Raw genomic sequence first — 23,352 nt, forward strand, 5'->3', positions numbered from 1 at the left:
CGCCTGCTGTTTACAAAAGCTGAAGTTCGGAGACATCGTTGTCCCTGGTTTAGTTTTAATACCACGGGGCTGCATTGTAGTCTGGACAGGTAAAAACAGAGACATTTGTAAATGATGACAGTCATCCGCATTCACTTCCTGGTGAAGCAAAATGTTGTAAACACTGACTGACATTATCGGTCCAAGAAAAAAATCCACATTCCTTCTTCTCACCATTGTTGTTCCTTGTTCGTACAATCTGCTTCCTGTATACTCTGGCACGCATACGCAAAGGCAAACCGACTCAAATCATAATTGCTACATTCGCTACTCTTTAGAAGGCAGGAATAGAGGAATACACTCTTCTAATGTAAATCTCAGAATTTATTATGGGCAAATAGCAAATATGAATCAACTATACACTTCTAGATTACTACCAGTTTAATATGAAATATATGTGAACTGATTTCAAATGATAACAGAAATACTCCAAACGTGCACCTGATTTTGCGACACTCAAATGATAACAAGCATATAATATTAACTTATATAAACGCTTCTGTCTGGAGGTTTGTCTGTGCTCACCATACCCTATACTCACCAGAAGTACAACATGATAAATATTTATCATCTAATTATTCTATGTGCATTATTAATTGCACAAAAACACCCCTCCAAGAGGATCCCATTAGGGTTGGAAATTAGTCAAAGCTAATAACACTCAGTTGAAAAAAAGCATTTTCAAACATCATTCACGTTTCCTCTCTCATTTTGCCCGTGCTGTAGTTCATAAACTGCAGTATGAATGCGTTCATTACAATTAGTATTTCCTCAAACCGAGTTTACTGGAGAAATTGTGTGTGATTAAATATTAGCTTGAATATAATTAGCATTTATTAGCAAACTCTGCTTATGGCCGATAATGAAAATCTTAATGAAATGCTTTGTTGAATTTTGTGTCTGGGTTTTTTATTTTTTTCTTTCCCTTTGAATTTGCAGTCAGCTTTCTTGAGCTTGAAAATACAATGTATGTGCATTTTTTATTGGGTTATAATCGAGACATAATATCCTACGATCGGGCCGTTTCACTGAGACAGCGTGTGAGTCTGTCTGCTGTGTACAACAGCTGACAGTGAGTTTAATAATCTCCTCAGTCTGGTAGAGCTATTACCAAATCCAACACAGACCATTAGCCCGCATGGGCTTAATTGCGCATTAATTGGATAATTAGTCCTGCACTTTGTTTTTCTCCCATTTCCTCAAATCTTCTCCCTCATTTTGGCAAGCGGTCGGCCATTCGCTATTTCTCTTTTGTCATTATGTATTTCAGCACAGCAAGAAAATACAGTAGGTGGTGCAGTCATACTGTGGCAGGAGATTTGTCATAGGGGGGGGGTTGCTCCACGAGGGTGTGAGGCCGAGGCTGAGAGGATTGATGGAGCCCTCGGTTGTGCTCCTCCTGTGCTGTCATGTTGACCCACAATACATGCTGTGTTTGTGTTTCTGCCAGCACAGAAACCAGGAAGAGGCATGTATAGTTAAATAGGCAACAACTCTCTCGCGAGCGAGGTGCATTATTTATGAACTTTTTAAAGAGATTTTATTCATCCCTTCCTCGTATTTCTCCCCGCCATTATTGTCTGTGCTGTAGGTGTGTGCCTCAGCACTCTCAGATTGCTGCCATTAAACCCGGGGAGTCATCTGATGGAGTTATCAAAGTAAATGTTTGGCACATTTGATAGCGTTTGAAATATCCTCCTGTAATAAAGCTCTCCGGGGAGAGAGGGGGACAGGCTTTTCATGCAAATAGCAGTTTTTTCACATGGTGTTGAAATATCCACATTTATCTCAGTGCTGTCAACAACCACACAAGCACCTCCAGATATTAAGGTGGGTGCTTGGCTACGATGTGAGACGGAGGGAAATTGTTCACCATATAACATTGGGTCAGGTGGGACTTGATGAAATCAGTATTTTAAATTTAGAAGCAATAAATCTATGGAGCTGTGATTTCAGTTCAGTGTGATTTAAGTGTTAGTATGTCAGACATGTGGGAGGAGAGAGGAGATGTGGATGTGGTTTGTATGCATGCATGAATACTGCTGTGTATTTTCAGACTGGTTGGTTGTACAAAGTGCAGATATGAGTGCAAAATGAGATTTAGTGATGGAGTGTGAGCGGCACTGCCGTAATGAGCAAAGCATTGTCGTCCTCTGCCAGACCCTGATAGGTCTCATACTGATTACACAAGTTAAAGCTCCATCCTTTATTATTCCCAGAAGGATCAACACTTGCTTTTGTCTCTGTCTAATAATAGCCATAAAGTATGATCATTCCAAAGTGTTAGAATGCTCCTTATAAACATCGGCCTGTTTTCATTTTGTTTATTATTCATCTCGTCCAATTACCATTCTAAAGGGGGAGTGTTTCTCACCAGGCGCTGGGGGAATAGGAGATTAAAAGGCAATGAGGAAACATCTGTGTCTCTGCTTTGCCACAAATCTGCATCTCATTCCTACCACTGGTATCCAAATAGACAGTGCCTACAATGCAGGGGAAAAAAGTAAAACACCGAGGCACATAGGGCTGGAGAATAGAGGGAAGGGTTACCATAGAAACACATACCTCACATGAGTTTATGGGCTGCATCCTATCACATGCTATCAGGAATTACCATAAATCTTCTGGCAGCGAGGGCGGTGGTTAAGGTGCGCCGCAGCAGTGAATGACAATGTGTTGATCTCCGCATATCTGGAGAGATGCATCCAGGCTCTTAAAATCAAGAGGAAAATGGCATCAGATTTACCTTGTGACAATAGAAAGATGGAGAGTGCCTCTAATGCGTTTCCTTTCATGAGCTTGTGTGCAAACAGATATTGAAAATCAGAATGCGGATGCTGGCTGCCTTGCCTGTATATTCATGTCATTGTGCAGATGAATGATTGCAAAATCAAAACTTAGCGGAAAACATAATGCACCACAGAGCCGTACACTTATGCTTGATAATCTTTGACTGGGTGTCATCATGCTTATTCCATTCACTTGTCGCACAGCTGTCTGCACATAAAAAGCCAGCAGTGAGAATTGTGTCAGAGCACAGTGGTACATCAGTGCAATTTCCACAAATGGCATCTTTTCCCAAGCTCCCATCCTCTCGACCTCTGGCATCGAGCGACGACGCTGAGAGCATTATCAGATGTGTTTGAGCAGCTCCCATCAGTGCGACCCCGGTGGGCGGTGCAGATATCGAGTGACCTTTTCTGCATGGCTCCCTGATATTAACGCAATCTCTTCGCCTTATTACCATGGGAACATTTCACAGAGTATTAGACTTAATAAATGGCTTTTTCCTTGGCTTCCATTTCTTCCTTGCCTTCTTTCTCCCCCATTCTCTCCTGCCCTGCTCCCCTCGTTCTCCCTGCTCCTGCGCCGATAACCCGACCTCCCCAGGGGCCCGGCCTCCATAATCGCGTCAGTTCACGGCCCTCTTATTCCAGCAGAATTGCTTAATTGGTATGTGTTCTACATAACTGTTGGAGTATTAGACTCACAAATGAAGGTTAGAACCTCAGTGCTTGTAATCGACTGAAAGAAATTGATTTGTGCTCAGCTGCCCTTCTGGGACGAGACTTTATGGTTCTCTGAAGAAATGAAGCTTTTATAATTGTGTGTTCTTTCCCCCTCTCCTCTCCTCTTCTCTCTCTTTTTCTCGTTTCCTCCCCTGCTAACCACTTTGTTGACATTCATCAAATGGCAAGATGCTGGCAGCATAGAGGTGATATGTCGGCTGTTCCATGTTACAGTGCACTTGGCACCAATTGTATAGCAGGTGTAGAGTGCTGAGGAGGGAATGTCTACATGTATATCTTTACCCCCACTGGGAAATCTAATCATAGCTTCGGTACTCCATCAATGGAAATCTGATTACATTATGTGTGATCATGCAGAAGGCGTGAAGCGGCTTCGTATTAACCAGACCTGACCAATGAAAATAAATTGTCTTATGATTGATCTTCTTAGTTTTCCTGGCGCTTAAAGGCTTTGCATCAATAGCTAAATGTGTGTGATTAACAAGGACCTTGTCTTACAGCTTTGTGGTGGAGCAAATAAAGTGGTCAGCAGGGGGAAATGCAGGAGCGCTGATCGATCCCAGTTTTAAGGGTGACACCAGGACACAGTCAGGCCCAGAGTATCCGTTGATAAGAATGACACATATTTCCATTGTACATTTCCCTCTGTAACTGTATGTAATATGACAGGAGATATAAGAAATGACAGACTTAGCGTAGCAAAATCCCCCCCCCCCTCCCATCAGCGATGATGAAATGGGCTCATCAGCACAGTTTATCCTGCTGGACTGCGTTGCTGCCGCTGTCTGGCTGGTGTCTTATGCATGAAATCTGCCTCCGACTCAGGTCACCATAGATTATTCATGCCCGCTTTCCAGGTGGGCAGACTCAGATGCGCGCGGTGCAGAGGTTTGCTCAACGCTAAATCACATTTCACGCTTGCGCTAATGTCACCCGGGGAGAGTGAGAACTGGCAGGTGGTGTTTACAAATGAGAACACCCCAAACTGCAAGCTACCCTGACACCAGATGCTGATTAGATTATGGGGTGGCATGAAAGAGAGTGTGTGAACGTATGGAGCAGGCAAGGTGGTGCATTCAAAGTCGATTAAGTGAAACAGAGTGTCACGTTTATTTAGATTTTTATCCAAACTGAGGTGTCATCTTTGACACTGATGAGGGTTTTCACAGTGTGGGAGTGGTTAGATGGAGAGAGGGGGTGTGTTTACACACTGGAGTTAAATATTCTGGATGAAACTTAATTTGATGCTGTTTCCTCTTTAGGCGCATTTTCATGCAAAGCTGCTTTTTATTTTGTTTTAGTTTCAGTTGCACATTCGCTTTTGGTGCTATCTGTTTGTGTTCAGATAAGTCTTGCGGAAAATTTGCATCTTCATTAGTTCAGTTCAGTTTTATGTGTCCTTCAGTGTAATAATAACAAAAAACAAAATCCTTTTAGTGTTTAAAACATATCTGAAAGCCAAGAAGACAAATTTAGTAATCATACACTTTACACCGAGTACTTTATTTGGACTAAATGTGCACCTGCATATTTAGTAGTCAGCCAATCGTGTGGCAGCAGTTCAATTCATAAAATCCTGCAGATGCAAGCCAATGAGCCTCAGTGAATGTTCACATCAAACATCAGAAAGAAAACTTGTGATCTCAGTGACTGTGCCATGATTGTTGGTGCCAGTCAGGCAGCTGCGTTTCCGAACAGAGTTCTAAAAAAAAAATTCCAGTGAGCAGCAGTTATTTTGATAGAAACATCTTGTTGGTCAGAGAGGTCAGAGAAGAACAGTCAGACTGGTTGGAGCTGACAAAAGTGCTGCAGTATAACAACTCTTTACAGCTGTGGTGAGCAAAACAGCATCTCAGAATGAACAACCCGTATAACTTTGAGGTGGACGGTGGACAACAGCAGAAGAGCACATCAGGATCCACTGCTGTCAGCCAAGAATAGAAATCTGAGGCTGCAGTGGACAAAGCTCACCAAAACTGGACATGTTCGGGTTTGATGGATGGATGAGCAGAACATGACTAAAATCTAAGAGAGAGAACAATAAAATGTTTTTTATGCTAAAGCTGAATATCTTGATCTATGATAATTTACATAATTGGCTTTTTCTCTTGTATTATATATTCAGTTTTAAAAGAAGGTTTGTTGCGTGTGGACCTCGATGACCCCTCTCACAACCAAGTGTTCTCTATATGTGAACATCTCTTACTCTTCAATCTTTGGTAATTGCCATATGATGCAAATTCAACTTTGACAGCCTTTAGCAGCAGTACCACTCAAACCTACCCCCCTAATCAACTCAGTGTGATTTAACAGTGCATCCGAAGCATTAGTATTCCAGAGCCGGATCCCTCTTGGATCCAGGCTAGGATTATCTAAGCTCTTAACATCTTAGCTAAGCTGGTTAACACCTGTTTTTATTGACATCTGAACACCATCCCCGGCGCCTCGTCTTCAGTGGTTTTAAAAGATCTTCTCTTGCTCTCTCCAGTAGGCTCGTCACTCCTCCTGCAGCTGCATAAATTACTGTTTTTCCCACCACATGTATTTATAACAGGTCAGCAGCTTCACTGAGGATATTAGGAGTTGGATCAGTGAATTTACATTTGCACAAGCATTGTTATTGCACCTTGATTATTTTTAAATCGCTACATTAAAAGAGAATTAAGGAACTTTGATATTAATATTACTTAATATCATTTGTTAATTCTGGTGAACTCAGAGTGATGTTTTAGTTTTAATTGTCTGTATTTATTATTTATCTTACAAGGAAGATACCTTGGAGATATATCTGTTTTGCCAGGGAGTCTTGGTCAAGACAGGCTGCAAAATTAGATGAAAAAACTCCATTACAAATGGGATTAAGCCCCAACAACACATCAAGGGTTAAAAACACATGGCATATAACGGCACACGATGAAGGCAAAAACTGATTTTAAAATATGTTTTTAACTTTATGAGTAGGTCTGGGTGATATAAAATGAATATTCAATTTGATCTTTATTTGAATGATCCAGTATTGATTCATAAAATTCTTAGCTGGAAAGTTATTAATATGGATGTATTCATCTGTAACCCCGCTAGTCTCGAGTGACCCTCTGACCAGGTGAGAGTCAGTCTTAGCAGCATTTTCATAATTGAAATAATATGCAGAAAGTGAAGAAGTAGACAAACAAACCCATATGCAAGATGTGCAAAATGTAGGTAAAATACTTTGGAAATACCACAAATCTCTGAAACCCCTGAACCCAAATAGACAATCTGCGAAATGTCTGATTTGAAACGACCTCCAACATAGAAGGCATTTGCCCTGACGTTACCATCCAATTCCCTGTGTGGCCAAAAAATACCTGAGTCTGTAACTATTTTCAAGGATATGCACCCATACAGTGCTGTTGAAAAGGATGTCTTCTGAAGCCTCATTAATACACGAGGAAGCATGTTGCAACAAACATTTTTAGTGGCAATCCAAAGCTGGATGTGAAACATTGCATCGCATACACTTTTGCCGTTTCCCTTCTGATTCACACTATTCAAAGTCAAAGTCAAAGTGTCTTTATTTTCCCCGAGGGGCAATTTGTTGTAACCAGGACATATATATATATATAAAAACAGACAAAAAACACAATAACCAAGTCAAAACCACAACACTCCACAGCGCACCACACAACTGTTGCTGTCTGTCGCCATTACAAGCGCCATTAATGTGCGCTAATTGTTTGTCTATCTCAAAATAGATATAATATAAAAGTTTAGACTTTTATAGACTTTTACCAACCTACCAACACTTTTGAGGATTTGTCCTTGCAGCTGTTTTTTCAACAAAGGGCTCAGTATAGTCCAGTAAATGCTTTGTAATTTGAGTAGGAGGGTTGGGTAAAAGAATTTAACTATAAAGTGCTTAGTTATTTGTTTTGCCAGGGTACTAGTCTTGACATCAGCTACAATTTCAAGAATACTATACTTTACTGTACTTCCTTGCTCACATTTCAGTAATTTAGAGAGAGTAATTTACCAGGGAAAAGAGAAAACAGGCTTTCCTTTTCTTTATTATGCCTTATATTTCCATTGGGGGCCATGTTTGCCCCAGTGTAACTGATGTAATATCCGATAAAAGCCATTTAGGCTGTTGAAACAGCCTGGGGGATTCTGGTTAGCAGTGGCTGTGCAGACCCAGTGAAATCCTCAGACTTCTCTGTGCGTGTGCGTGTGTTTCAAAGAGTCTTGCCAGGGTCAGTGGGGGAAACTTTGAAGAATGTCCCAGGATTTGTCTAAATCATGAAGTATGGATCCTCTTAAGCATGGCTGGCATGAGAGCTGAGCCCTATCAATGATTCCATTAACCTAAATTCCAAACCAGGCTTCACAACATGACCATATTAACCCCTCGGATTTCACCAAGCTCTTGATCCCTCACTATTTAGACAGACGGGAAAGAATGGTCACTCACATTTGTCTGGCTACCGGCTATGCTTCCTGCCCCAGACAGGGAATTATCTGTAATATGACCCCATGTTTATCTACGGCCTGTATGTGTCCACATGTTTTCGGGTTATTTTTTTCCTGATGTAAAATCTTGACAGAAGCTGATTAGACAATGGCATTGGTGATGTTAGATGATAAGGTATTTAGAATGGACATGGGCTGAATCCCAATCTGCTGATTTTTACCTTTCCTCGATGAACAATTATCATTCCGGGCTGACAGCGCTGGTAGGAGTAGAGAACAGAAAGAAACAAGTGTCTGTTTTCATTAGGACAAAGGGAGGGTGAGCAGGAGCGCGTCTGACAAGCCAGTAACGCCTCATTGTCCCTGATCTCAAGTTTCATAAATTTCCACGGCTCTCGTTAAAGGACGTGTCGCTGCTGTCACCAGGCGCTAACTCGTTATCTCCTCAGCACCGTAAAACGCTGTAATTAACATTCAACAACTGTAACAGATCCAGCATTCGTCCTCTCTAGCCGCTAATTGCCACACTATTGTGCTTTTTATAAGTGGGCCTTCAGTGTGCGTATTTGTGGGTACACATCTCTGTGCTTAATTTTAATCGTAAATAGAGGTTAGAAAGAAGTTCCGATGGATGTAAAGGTGAAGCTTAATTTCTGTTTTCATTGTGGGAGTCACAAAGTTTCTTTGCTTAAGGCAAAGACCCATCTAAAAAGTATTTTTTATATTTTTGCAGACATCTGGACATTTTAAATGCTTTCTATCCAAGAGCTTTTAAATCCAAGCTTTGTCGGCGGATGCTTTTGGTCGACTCCCCATGGGTAACGCAACCTGTATTTTTGCCGTCGAAGAGCGTATTGGAGGCCCATTTGTTGAAATCACAATTACAGTAATTACAAATTTCAAGGCAATGCTGCCTGTGGCTGCGAGGACACGTTGTGTACTAGTGTTTTTAAAGAGCTCCACAGTTCTATCCACCATGCATGAGCCACCCCTCTTAAATCATATCTTCCATTGCATCAAATACAACCATTTGGGAACGTATAGCTGTCACACTGCTATCCATTTACAACACACAGAGCTCACCGCTGTTGGTGATCTGTTTTTCCCCCTTTTGAGGCATCAGATTTTCTTTCATAGTTTCCTGTAGATACCCAGCGGTGTCAACTCTGCTTTCGATGGAAATGTTTTTGTTTTCCCTTTAGCTGCACCTGCCTGACCTCACCAGAGCAGCAGCCATCACAACAAGGCCCTATGAATAATTAGTCTGGGTCAACTGATACTCTCCAGCTCTACACACCGCTGTCATTTACTCCCCCGCCAGCGCCAGCCAATAGCCAATGAACTGTGTGCAATTCTGCTCAACTGAATCCGTTTAACTTGATGCAGCTCTTGTTATTTGAAGGTAACCGTCTGGATGTAAATTGATACAGGGGGCTACCCTTGAGGCCAAATGCAGAACAGGAGAAGGGACGTCAAATTAGCAGTGTCACAGAGGCCACGTTTGAAAACTTCTACGGTGGTCTGTCTCAGATATGCAATCAGTTGATGCCTTATCTGTATGCTGCTGGCCCTGCATTGCATTCTTTGTGGATTAGAGTGAATGCCAGGCTAAGGTTTCCCTGAGCCAAGACGACCCCATTAGGACAGACAAAACCAAATGGTTTCATAGTGTTTCTTTTCCTGGATTCTGGTTCCGGTCAGATGAGAAGGGGGCAGGTGTCTGGCGATTTAAGTGAGTATCTATGGACTAGTCTAAAAGCTTTAGAAACATAGAGTAAATGTTAATTCCTTCTTGGGTTGTTTCTTTTTTGTCTCAACTTAACTCAAAACGTTTTTGCACTACATGCAATACAAGCCTCCAAAGGAAATCATTGATCCACTGGTTGTCTGGATCATCTTAAAGACACAACTTTCATAGTTGTTGGATTTCTGTGCACTACACAACTTGGTTTTGTGTGATCACGAGTGTTGCAGTCGTTGTGAGTTGTACAGGACTGACTGGGGACAGGGGGTCACCACCGATTTTTGCCTCGATCTGGGGCTTGTGTTGGCAACTTCCAAAACTGGTTTTCGGCTGGAAAACCAGTTTTAAAATCGTGTTGTGTGACATGACTTACTCCTTACTGCAGGTGGTGGACGAGAGCACCGTCTGACATGCAACCCCTAAAACTCTCATATGTGTACGTTGGGTTGAGATCTGGTGACCACTGCGTATCATTTGATTCAGTCTTATAGTCATTCAACCATTTTATACATGTGTAGTCATTATGTTCTTCTCTTCATGTATCTTCCCGTGTCAGCAGTTACAAAACAAAACTTCAGTTTCAAAAGCCTCAGCCTGGTTCGGGCTGTGGCTTAGATGTACCTGTGCTTTTAGCAACTCACAGCATCCTTTGTGGGTTTTACATGTTTGCACAATAGTCACATGGGTTGTGGTTTTTCTCACATTTTTACAACGGCTCGCATCCAAACTGCTGTAGCTGCAGACTGTGAACTCTCGGTGCCTCTCCTCCCTCCTCCCTCTCAAAGTTCTTTGGAAATTGACACTGTCTCAGAAAATATAAATTATTCACGAGATGGTTGACATCAAGAAAGTGAAACAACTTTTAACATGCAGTTTATCTTTAACATTTGTGTTGTTGGAGCCACTAGAGTTGAGTCATTTTGCTGTGGAGGACGCAGAATAACTGGATATACTTTTATTCACATAACAAACATGTTGTGTTGTTTACCTTGTGGTAAAAAGCTTCACGCCTCATTACAAGCAGGCCCCAAACTCATGCCGTAGAAGAACGCTGCTTTCTTTTTAGGTTGTTTATTAGTGTAATATCCTTAGGCTTAATGCATTATCAGTGTCAGCTGATGTGTGGTGAGGACACAAAGACATGCCTTCATCTGCAGTGCTAACTTGTGTGCTTAATTCATTTTCATGCTCATATTGCCACTAATTGGACCTGCAACATCAACAAGACTATCTGCAGCCTCCACACTTTCTTGATTGGAAATAGATCTGGAAGAAAATGATCTCTGACTGTGATAAATTTCATAGATTGGGAGTTGCTGGCACACTAGCATAAAGATCTTTTTACCAGCACCATGAACAAAGGAGAATTTATTCTCCTCGGAGGTTTGCGGAGGAGAAGATGGAAAGCATAAATGAGGCAAAGTGTCATCATATGGCTTTTTTTATTAGATTGTTAAAGATAGATCTAATTTTAATTTGGGCTAATCCGAGGAACACTATCGGCCATTGACCGACTGTGTCTTATGACTGACTTGACGTACTTCGCTCAACAGTCTTGTGCTTTTACTCTGCAGCTTCAGTTAGGAGACCAGGCCAAGTCCGGAGACAGGGTAATTTTAAAAGCTCCTGCACCCACGGTTCAGTTCATGAACTTCAACGCCCGACCTCTTTCGTTCCCTTCAGCTCCTCGAAGCACCACTATATCCGTATCTCCCAGAGAGCGTCAAGTAAGTCAGCTGCTTCTGTTTACAGGCTGTTCAATCACTATAAGTACTAGTGGCAGACTGATTTTCTTGGAAACACATTTTCCACAGTCCCTTTGTCTCCTTACATGCAAGGTATTTATCATATGAGAATTTGGCTCTGTCTGACTTGCCTGTTTTACAAGCCTGGTCCTAGAGCTGGGACTGGTAAAACATTGTAATATATGCGCTGCAGTCAAAAATGAACATAAAAATATCCCAGAATACGGTGAGATTTACTCTCTGTCAGAGGGAAGTGGTTACTTTCATAACACCGTCGCATGGAGATAACATCTCACAGTTTACAAGTAGTCGAAGGGTAAAAATGGGTCATTTATTTTTATTTGTTGTTTTAGTTGTCTATGACACAAACAGAAAACAGTTGTGTACTCTGAGCAACAAACCAGATGAAAAAAAAAGGGTCTGCAGTGTCAATTTGTTTTTAGCGCATTTAGCATAGGTAGCTCTTGGAAATACTGCAGTGTGTGTGTGTGTGTGTGTGTGTGTGTGTGTGTGTGTGTGTGTGTGTGTGTGTGTGTGTGTGTGTGTGTGTGTGTGTGTGTGTGTGTGTGTCTGTGTGTGTGTCTGTGTGTGCTAGTGACCTCAAACCTGGCAACAGCCCCCTACAACAGCTGGTTTTCTGCCAGTTTTTCTGCAACGCTATGAGAAAATTAGCTGAGCTGAGTGGTGGCTTGTGGCACCTTAATATAGCATTAAGCAGGGTGACCGGGCACATGCAAGATTGATGACTGTTGTCCATCTGAACACACTTTGCATCTTTAGCAAGGGACCCATGTTCTCAAGGTCACAGGTCAAAGGTCACATCCACATTAACATTTGGTCATTACAGTAGGTCAAACAGAGGCTGAAGTATTTCTGATAATGGTGCTATGTAGGTTTCTTGTTCTTGGCACAAACACTCACTTGGAATCTGGAGGTTAAAGGTCGAAAGTCAAGGTCAATGTGAACTTTAAAAAAACTATGTTTTCGCAAAATTTCACGTATATGTCTGTTAGGATCAAATATTACAACTAATGATATTGTGTAACCTAAATGCCTAAGGTCAACCTCAGTCGACGTAATTTTCTACAAAAACACTTTTCTATTGCCACTATTCACTGTCATGACTGCAGAAGAGAAGGGGAGATTGTAATCATACATTTTTCGTGTGTGTGTGTGTGTGCGTGTGTGTGTGTGAAGCATCTATGTTTTATATTTCTAAGCTTATTTGCAGCAACAGCCTTACATCTAACATTAGCTGTGTCTTAATTGATGGACCAAAGGAGGCCGCCTGTTTGAGCCATGTAACCTGTGAAGGCCGAACCGAAATGAGTCGGTGGTCTTGTAAGGATTTCTGCAATTTGAGTCCCCAGCTTCTCTTGCCGCTGTTGCCTAGCAACAGAGCTGTAGTCGGACATGACAAGACATTTTTTATTTTTTTATTTTACTTGTATACTGTTAGTTGTTCGGTTGTATTGAAGCCTGATACTTAAATTTGTGCAGTGTAAGCATTGGGCGTTTTGGTCTCATCACTTGCTGCCTCCTTAGAAAAACAGTTTCCTCACTGAAGGGCAGTGAATCATGGTATAGGTTGGCCTGAGAAGGATCCTCCCATCACAGCCGTTGTTGCTCTGAGATGAAATGACGCATTTGTAGACTGCATTTGAAGGAGCCTTTGAAATTGGACAGCCTGGTTATGCCAACGTGACGCAATTGGTCTTCAGCTGTTGTCCTCTGTCACGGCTACAACTTTGTGTTCCATCAGAATCAGCTTTATTGGTCAATTTTGTTTCTCTCAATAAACTTACACACTATGCACTTACACACACAAGTCTTGACTATATGTTTGGATCGACATTGATGTAAACTGCAACTTTATAGGTTGTCAGAGGTGGTAATTCTAGGTTTAGATCTCCAGTCTCTGTCACCACGGTGTCATAATAGTAACACTGTCAACTCAAGTGATGACTGATAACTCTAATAAAGGGCCAACATGTGACACCCCACAGCACCCATGTAATAAACAACATGCAGGGGATTGTCAGGGAGTGTCAGCATGTTTTTAATCACGTCTTCTCTGTCTTCATCTCTTCCAGGCTTTGCTCTTTTCTCTTTGTCTGCCTCCCTCTGACCTGTCTATATACCCAGCAGCCCCCTCTGTAATGAGGAGCGTTCGTTCATCAGCCATGTTTAAACTGCAGGCAGGATTAGCTTGGCTAAAGACTTAATGCACATGCACAGTCACCTCATGCTCTGTTTGCCGTTTCCAGGCCGCAGATTGACAAGCAGCTCTGTCAGGCTTCCCTCTCTCGTTCATTCTCTGCCTCCCTGGGCTCCCCAGACCTCCTCCTCTTTTGTCCTCATTTCGCCTGAATTAATTGAGTTCTCATTTTTTGTGAGAAAGCTCACAGGAGGCCTGTGTGAGGAGAGAGAGGAGAGTGATAGAAGAATGAGAGAGACAGAGGGAGATCAGTGGCAGAAGCCTAGGGGGCATAGCTCTCCCAGAGGTAGGCAGTCACTAGGTTCCTTAGGGATGCCGAGGCCCTTCTGCACTGACTTATATCTTTATCCTCTCAATAGTCCCCCCTAGTACCTCAGGGAAGGCCTGTAGGCTGGTGGTCAGGGTCAGGGAGATGTGCTACTTCACTCCCCCACTCTCAAACCTGACTCCAGGGAGGTTGCCACCTAATTTAAGCTCTTTGTGTCTGTAAAGCTAAGAATAAGTTGGAAAAATGAAAATGTTTTGGTTATAACAAACGAATCACTACATCAAAAAGGACAAGTATGAGACTTTAACAAACTATCACATGTATGGCATTATGTTTGTTTTCCTGCTAGCTATGAACCTAAACAGCAAGCTCAGCAACAACCTAACAAGACAACACTAAAACCAGCTAAGCAGATTTTACTTAAGTGAGAGTACATTTCGGAAAGCACCATGCTAAGTCAACACAGCTGTCATTGTGACACGGGGGGACATGTGATGCCTTCACAAACTAAGTGCAAACCAAGCCACTAAATATGTGACCCGACGACGAGCTGGTTTATTGCTATGCAACTGTATTTGCACTCTATACAAATAGTTCAGGGGGAAATAGGAGCAATGATGTGCACACATGCACACTCTTATCTTGGCCTCAACTCTTCCAGTTATGAACCATTACAACTTCTCCCCCTGCAATATGCATGCACTGGCAGATCACTCCTTCAGATGTCTTAGGTTGCTGTAAGTTGAGATAAACACTTGCTGAGTTGTTACAGCCAATCGCCCGCCTCTGTTCCTCAATGTCACTGCCATAGCACTCAATAATTCAAAGCTTGGCTGTAATGAGCTCCCCGTAGGCCCTGTCCCCAAGGAGGCTCCCCACTGTGCCTCCACTGTAATGTAGTTATATCTCATGTCAGCTTTCAAATCAATTACATTTCTATCTGATGGCTATGTAATTGCGCCTGATTGAGTTTTTGGCACGCCAGCCAAGTGTGTGGTTTCCAAACTCAAGCCAGTCAAAACAGGAAGCTTCATCAAATGAAACTGTATTTCATCCTGATTGAGGCGGCTTGCACGATAAGCACAGCTGTAATTATGATAATAATAACAATAGCAATCTGTGTTTTCTCAGCTTTGTTGTTTTTTCCCCTCGCTCTCCAGATGAAATTTTGCCCTAAGGACTACTAACAACATTTGCTTTATTCAAGATTCAAAGGCTGATTTGATTGTTTGTAGCATGTGCAATTTAGTAGATTAAATGCAAACCATAATGCTTTTGTAAAAATATAAGTGTCTGGAGTCTAAGTTTGTTGTAATGCAGCAGACTTTTTCTGCAAGACTGCACTTTGTGCCAATAGTGATCTTAATGTGTTATGCTTAGATTTTGACGTTAGACAAGTAGTGTGCCGCTGCCAACAGAAGTCATACAGCCTTTTGGCATAAGGTAATGCCCAGACATAATCTAACCTCTTACCTTGAGCATCTAGCTGACAGCTAAGGTGTGTCAGATCTTTATATTTTCACAAGGTTGGATGGTTTGATAGATGGGTGGATGGATGCATGGATGTACGGAAGGATGGACAGACGCACAGATGTATGATGGACGGACTGACGAGCACACGGATGGATGGATGGATAGATGGCAATACAGATGGGTGGATAGATCAACACAATGCATGCCCGGATGGACAGAGGGAATACTCTAATGGAGTGGTATTGAGATAGATGAGGGGGAGGATGCTGTGGTTAGGTGCATCAGCAACTAAATAGTGATGAATTGTGGCTCCTGTCAGCAGCACTAAGTATAACAGACATAGTAAACCAAGCTGGCTCATCCATAATCAGCAGACAGAGATTGTCTTCATGCCAGAAGAGAACTTCTCTGGAAATAAAGCACTGAGTGCATCCACCAATCGGTCTTTTCCATCCTCACTTCATCATCCTTTTTCTTTTTATATCCTCATACTCTTGGTGTTCTTGCCCTTTAAATCTCTTCACTTGTATTATTCTCCCCTCATTTCTCTTCTTAAAGCCTTGCATCTCTCTCTCTCTCTCTCTCTCTCTCTCTCTCTCTCTCTCTCTCTCTCTCTCTCTCTCTCTCTCTCTTTCCGACACTGTCTTTTGTGTTAACAGCCTTCCATTTTTTTGCAGTGGGGGAGCCACTGGGTGCACATCTACAGTACAATCTTGCCTTTCATTTCATGGCTTCTGGAAATGGATGTTTTACTGCCTTCATTAAGGCATGCAGCAGTCAGCGCCGTGTTTTCCCTCTGAAGTTTAGCTCCATGAACCTCGCCATTAGAGGACATTATGGCCCCAGATTTCAGGGCACAGTGGAACACTGTATAATTTGATTAGTGTTATTAATCAAGTGGAATACCGCTCCTTTCACCCCCATCTCCCTCCCCTCCTCCTCCTCCAGCCATTTCACTCCTGCTTTCAAACCCTTCAGACATTGCCTGTCCTCTTCCTCCTCCCCTCATCCACGCACCTCTCTATCCCACTATCTCCTGCACTACAAAACACATGCAGGGGGACGTGACAAAAGGCCTTATGCCTTTGCTTTTAAAAACAATGATTTACCACTTGTTTTTTTCCCCCCCTTCACAACCTCACCCCCTCCCAGTCACCCCCTCCCCCTGTAGCCCAGGACATAAATCAATTGAGATGAAAGTTCCATAATTGTGCTTGCTGGGAGGGATTTGAGCAAAATTGCACTATGAATTTTTTAAAGGGAATTTGTACTGGCTGTTCACTGAGACTTGGGCGGCGAAGGAAGGTAAGGCCATGAGGATTTATGGGCCTGGATTCTTCATTACTGAAGTAATTTTCCTGCAAATGATAGTGCAGCACCCTGGAGGGGGGGGAGCGCTGCCCGCCTGGGAGAGTACAAACCTGCTTAATCTCTCGTGGAGAGAGAGCAGCTCAGAGCACTAATATCATCTGTAAGGGACTGAGACTCCATTTGTTCACATCTAAACCGCAACTAGTATATTTGTGATTCGTAGTAATTGATTGCCCAGATTCGTTCCAATAGCAGCTATACAAGTTGATTTCATTACCAAGGATAGTTTAGCTGGAGCTGCTCGTAAACATAAACGGTTCCAGGCTAGTTTGTAATTTACACTTTATTCACAAAATATGTTCATGTTGTCAGAAATTTTAAATTTTCAGAATGATGTCTATTTGCAAATGTTGTATAAACGATATGCACAACAGCAGCTGAGGTGTACACTGGGATAAGCATAACATACTCTAATATATCTTAAAGAAAGGAGTGGGGAAGAACAAGGAATTTAAGGATAGACAAGGTCAGTTTGGATGATGATGCTTTCTCCTTTTTCTCTGTGTGGTTGACATCCTGTCATCTATGTGTTGTGTTTTTCCATCCTCGTGCTGATTAAGACCTGCTTTTACCAAGCCTGTCATATTGCTTTTCTTTTTCAGAAAGGGTCTCCACCTTTCCCTTTACCCTTGGACTTTCCTCCCTCCTCATTTTAACCGTCCTCATTCCAATATGGTTGACGTTCTGTCTCCATCTCTTTAGGTGCAGCCAGCAGCAGTGGCCCTCCTCAAGGTTAGTGTGTCCACGATGCCAGGTCTCATTCTGTATCCTGCCTGCCGTCCACTCAATTTTACAGCTCAGTAGGTTGAGAAGCAGTGGGGGTAAATCTGCTGCAAACAGGAGAAAGAGAGAGAGGGGAGGAGGAAGGGAGTAACAAAATTATTGCGCACCCCTGTCAGCAATTGGAGTGGAACTCATTCCAGGCACACTAACAACTCAAGACAATTAGTCACTTCTCACTAGGGCAGAGCTGAAACTCGCTTGAGGACTAAATAGAGGCATGGTGTAGAGGAGCCACTAGCATGGCTAACACTGCAGTCACAGAAGTGACTCAGTGGAGAGAGAAGCAACTTAGTGTTGAAATTGCTCAGAGTTCTTCTAGAACAGATCTTCTGGGATTTTGTGCAAAACTGAGATAGAAGTAGGAGTCTGGAAAATGGGATTAATGTAGTTATGAGTCATAAAAATAGTGCACCTTCAAAAATATAAAAGGTTATTCTTTTTAAAGACATGTTACATTGCCGTTGCCAGACTCAAGCGTTGAGTACATTTTACAAAATTCAAAAAAAGTATTTCATCATCCTTCCATGGTAGTCTGCAGTCAAAAATGAGCCCTGAAGCTCCAGCCACCTCATGCTTCTAAACAAAAGTGAAGCATGACTAAGGTGGGTGGTGCATGGAAGATCAGGGGGTGGAAAGAGAGAAAAGTTTGTCCTGGGCCCTCTGCGAAGACGCAGCGTGACCAATTGTGGTGAAGGGGATGAATGAGGCCATTCACTGGGCCTAATGAAAGAGCTCCTGCTGGGCCCTGAATGAGGGTGGGCGCATCTGCACCACATAGGCGTGCACAAACCAGTGACCTCGAAAATTACCCAGGAAGCACTTTGGGACAGTAACCCCAGCAACAGGCCGGGGTTCGCATGGTAACCAGGCGCTTCAATCAGTGCCTGGCAGCTTCTTAAACAGAGCAAAGTTTTTCTCTGCATTGAAAGAACTCAGTGTGAAATCAACTTCGAGGGATACCCCCCAGTTTTTTTTAAAGGAGGGAGCTGCCAATGATTGTCCCTTGTGAAAACGTCCAGGAGCTCTCACCATCTCTGAGAGGTGTGGGATGCTTCCCTCAGGACTTTTCCTCTCAAGACACAAAGGCCTGTTTGTGTATATATATATATGCAGTGCTGTATTTAGATTAATTAGGTTCAGGGGATGTACAGCGACAGGTTTAGGAGGCTGTGAAACAGATCCGATTATAGATTATAGATAAAGAGAGAAATTCCTTCAGCACCCCTGGGGACTGGACATTAAGTTTACACAAATCTTCAAGGATCTGGTTCACTGGATTTTTATCTGTGTTATTTGGTTTAATATATTCAGTCTTGATGAGCCAGAGGCATGCAGGTCATTGAAGTTCCATTCCCGTCTCCATTCCCTCACGGAACTTTTGACAGCGTGAAATGACAATCCGCCCCTGCACGCATCTCCCACGTCAAAAAGTAATGAGATTGTGCTGCTGGAAATATCACTACAAAGCATCAGGCCTGCACTCAGGTCTGACTGCACCTTCAAACAGCGCTGCCTGCCAGCTCGCCTGCCTCGCCTGCCTGCTGAAAAAGAAACGAACAAAAACAGTCAGAATCAGAGACAGAGAAACGGCAAGGGAAGCTCCCCACGCTGAGACAAACGAACACGCCAGGGCCTTTCATCCTGAGAGTGATTAGCCATCCGAAACGTTTTAAAACCCTGCTTTGAGTGTGTTCCTCAAACAAAAGAGTTCCATTGAGGAGTGGTGGTGAGATGTTTCTCGCTGGGAAGCGCCAGTGATCTAGTCTCTAATTGTGGCAACGCTGACAAGGCTGGTGTGGCTGGGAGCTTTTTAAGCGGAGCTTTTTAAGCGGGGCTTTTTGCTACGCTCTTGTTCCCTTCCTGTCACATCCACCACCAAAGGCACCAGGGAACAAAAAGGCCCCTCAGATTCTGTTCTTACATCCATCTGCCTATTGTTTTGTGCATAAATTCAGGCCTATTTTCACACGCTAATAGACCCCGGCGCTGGGCTAATGTGACCAAAAGTACAATCGGTGCTAGAAAATCTGTGTTTGATTGCAAATATGTTACATTATCTCACACAGTCTTCGGTCTGTGTAATGGCTGTTTTTGTCTCTCGCGTGTTCTTTCATATTTCACTGATCGAAGTCTCTCAGCTTCATGGAAGATGCAAAGATTCTGACACGCTGGCAATAGCGTTACCTTTTCTTCCGCGGCATAGCAGGAACAAAGTCGTTCTGAAGGTCTTTGAGTGGGGTTCAGTGGAGCTGCTAGGAGCTCTCAGAATTTGGCACAGGAAAACTTTTCAGATGCTCCGTCGTTCATAAGCCAGGTTGTCGAAGGTTTTCGGGAATCGAAGAGAGGCAGTTTGAAGAATCAGCGACAGTGGGGGGGTAGGAGGGCGGGGGGTGGGGGGGGGGTGATGCAGGGGTAGAGAAGAGAGGAAAGGAGTGAAACCCGAGCTCATAAAAATCAGTATTATAACAACATTAATTGATGCTGCTGAGTGCCATATGTGATGCCATATGGAAAAGCTGCCCCAGAGGCCTGCTATAATAGACAGCCCGCAGTGGTGCACACAACTTGGCACATTTACAAACAAGGGACGTCCCATTAATATCAGCCACGCAGACCAAGCAGGAGACGGTGAGAGAGGGAGCGAGAGAGTGTTGGAGGGAAGGAGGGGGCGAGCAAATACAGAGAGAAAACCGAGGTACCTCGTGTTTTGTTTGGTCTCCATCTGTGGTCCTCGTCTCCACACCACTTCTCCGCTCTCATGATACGATCACGTCTATCCCAAAAAAGATTTACTCGACGTGCAGATCAGTGTGCATTTACATTCTGCGCTCCCCTCCTCCCACGGTTCCTTAATTACAGTAATAAATGGCCCCTCCCTTCTGGGTTGATCAGACCGCCCTCTGTCCGCCCAACTGTCACTCCCACCACAGATGCCCAGTGGTCCTTTCATCACACACACACACACACACACACACACACACACACACACAGTCCCACACACTTCAGTAGGTCAGATGATTCATGGCACCTTGACAAAGGCGGCGTGAACAAGCTCTGTTTAACCTCTTCTGTGCCTAATCACAGGGCAGCTATTATTTACTGCTGCTGTCCACAGTCTCCACTGCTTGGCTGCTCACAGCTCTGTCCCTCACTTCACACTGCATTATGTCTCCTGACATCGATTTATTGATATGGGAAAGTACTGTCACGTACTGGGTGGTTAATATTACATATACATTATTTACTATCATACTATTTTCATTTCTTTTTCAAGTCAGATTAATAAAGTGAATAATTTGTCTGAGCTTTGAAATGTATTAATATAAGTATTGCATATGTATATGATTATTCCTTGTTGAATATTTTGCGATAATAATCTGTTGATTAGTGTTTTCTCACATATAAGAGGCTGAAAGTGAATATAAGACATTTTGCTTGATTAAGCTCAATTAATAGCTAAAATTAACTGTTTTAGCACCAGTGGAGTGTTAAGCTGACACTGATAATTGCGTAAGTCATGGCAGCGAGGTGGCTAAAATCATGTTTGATGTTTTTGAAGATGTTCCTTCTCGTGCAATGTGATGTCATTTAAAGTCCTGCTTGTGTCAGGGGATGTGCAGACACGCGTGTATCTGGTGTGTCTGTCCCATATCACCTGGAGTTACACACATCCACTCTCTGCGAGCCTCCTCCAGCTCGTCTGATGTGCCCAGAGCAGGCTGGGAGAAAGAGAGATCCTCGTGAAACGGAGTTGTCAGCCATTCTGTTGAGTTTCATGGAATGTGAGGCGAAACAAGAATAGCGTACAGCTGTTTCCTCCTTGACACAGAGGGAGGCAGGAGAAGAGCAAAAGAGAGAGGGAGGGGAGGAAGCGGGAGAGAGCTCTCCGCTCTGTGATGTGCACTGATGTAGCTGCAGCTCTAGGTCAAACGCTGCCAGTGTTTTGTGTTCATCTTCGTCTCGTCTCCCCAGTGCTCCTCTAAATTATTCACAGCCTGAAGATGTGCAATGTGGCTTGCCTCCTCCCTCCCTCACTCCTCCTTCACTCTACACTGCTCCCTGTCTCTGTTTCTCTGTTTCCCATCCATTCCTTTTCTCTCTTGTGTGACGGCTTGTTTCAGAGTCAATGAACAGAAGTTTCTCCTCGCAAGCTGGTAAACCCCCCCCACCCCCCCACCCCCCCCCCCACCCCACACACACACACACACACACACACACACACACACACACACACACACACACACACACACACACACACACATACACACACCCCACCCTGTTCCCCATCCACTCATCTTCCATCAGCCACCCACCTTTCATCACTGACTTCATATCTCACACTCCTCCTTTCATCCCCGCTCATCCCTCGCTTCCATCTCCTGGCTGCCAGACTAGAGACAGTTTTTTTCCCCTCTTCTTTAAGGGGGAGGCACCCCAGCTGTTAGCATCAACTCTTCTGTAGCCCCTGCTTTTTCCTCTGCATCTCTCTACCTCCCTCTCTCTCTCATTCCATTGGATCCACAATCTAGGGGTCAGGCTGACAGGGTGTTTTTCCCCCGTCTGTGTTTTTTCTTCCTCTGGTCTCAACCCTTTAACGATTTCCAGTGACTTTGTGCTCATTTTATCTAGCCGAGTTTAGAGATAAAGCCTGAGTGCTCACCAAATCCTCAGGCCAGTTGATGGCACTGATTAAAGATGTGTCCGTCAGTCATTTCACCTTTAACAGATTGCCAGTCCTGTGAAGATAGGGGAAGATGCTAGGAACCAAGGGCATGGTCGGGCTTGGGTTAGTCAATGATGATACGTACCATAAGATAATCGTAGATTGTCAGCCATTAGAGATTTCCAAAATGTTTACTATATCACAATATAAGTTAAAATTGTGATATCAAATTTAATTTCTAAGTGACAGTATCCATACTCCCCAGATGGGGCGTAGCCAAATGAATAAGTCTTATCTCTGTTTTGGAGTGTGTGGGCTGATAAACAGCCTGCTTTTGTAACCAATTATTATTGTCATGTTAACGAGGAAAATACAAGTATTAAATCCCATTTGGACAGCAGGGGTTGGAGGATGAGGTGTGCCCCTTATGGCCACCTGAGGAGAGAGAGTGGAGAGAGTTGAATCCAGTTCCAGCCATTGCCACAGGACACTCATTTGTAATTCTGTACGCTGCCTTCAACAACGTTTGATCATTGCAGAGAGGGGACAGGAGGTGCAGGGAGGGGGATGGGAGCCGAGGCTTTCTCCCTCTCATTTTACACCCCCCCCCCCCCCCCCCCCCCCCGCCCCCCCCCTCCCCAAACCCCTCTACCCGCCCTCTCGCAATTGCTGTCACCCAGTATGAATGCCCCCTCTGGCCCGATGACAAGTCTAGCGTGAAACGCTTGGCTGCCCCCTGAAATTAGCAGTAGAGCCCCCCGGCAGCACATGCTTCTCATGACCAGCACACAGTGGGCTGCCGCCAGATTCTTTTCATTATGGCTGTGGCCTGCCAGCCCCCTGACTCTACCTCCTTCTGCCTCTTCTTCCATCCCACCCTCCCTCTCCGCCTCCTTCCCCCTGTGCGCCGGCCAGAGCTTAGTAAACAGCATCTGTAGTGCTCATCACATTACTGTCGTGGGGAAGAGAAGGAAGGAAGGAGCCAGGCTCTCAGTGGGTGTTTTTTTTCTGTGTACCTTTGCGTGCATACAGTTTGTGATTTTTGTGTGAACACATATAGTATGTACATGCA

General features: G+C 43.6%; 1 protein-coding gene across 1 annotated transcript in view; it reads left to right on the forward strand.

Annotated features, from left to right (window-relative positions):
• fbrsl1 (fibrosin-like 1) overlaps positions 1-23,352 on the forward strand; it is a 288,073-nt gene that overhangs the window by 163,861 nt on the left and 100,860 nt on the right. Inside the window, 1 exon segment of the mRNA XM_034594905.1 lies at positions 17,537-17,566. Coding sequence (XP_034450796.1) covers positions 17,537-17,566 — 30 coding nt within the window.

Source organism: Hippoglossus hippoglossus, chromosome 9 (assembly GCF_009819705.1).
Source record: "Hippoglossus hippoglossus isolate fHipHip1 chromosome 9, fHipHip1.pri, whole genome shotgun sequence".
Classification (NCBI taxonomy): domain Eukaryota; kingdom Metazoa; phylum Chordata; class Actinopteri; order Pleuronectiformes; family Pleuronectidae; genus Hippoglossus; species Hippoglossus hippoglossus.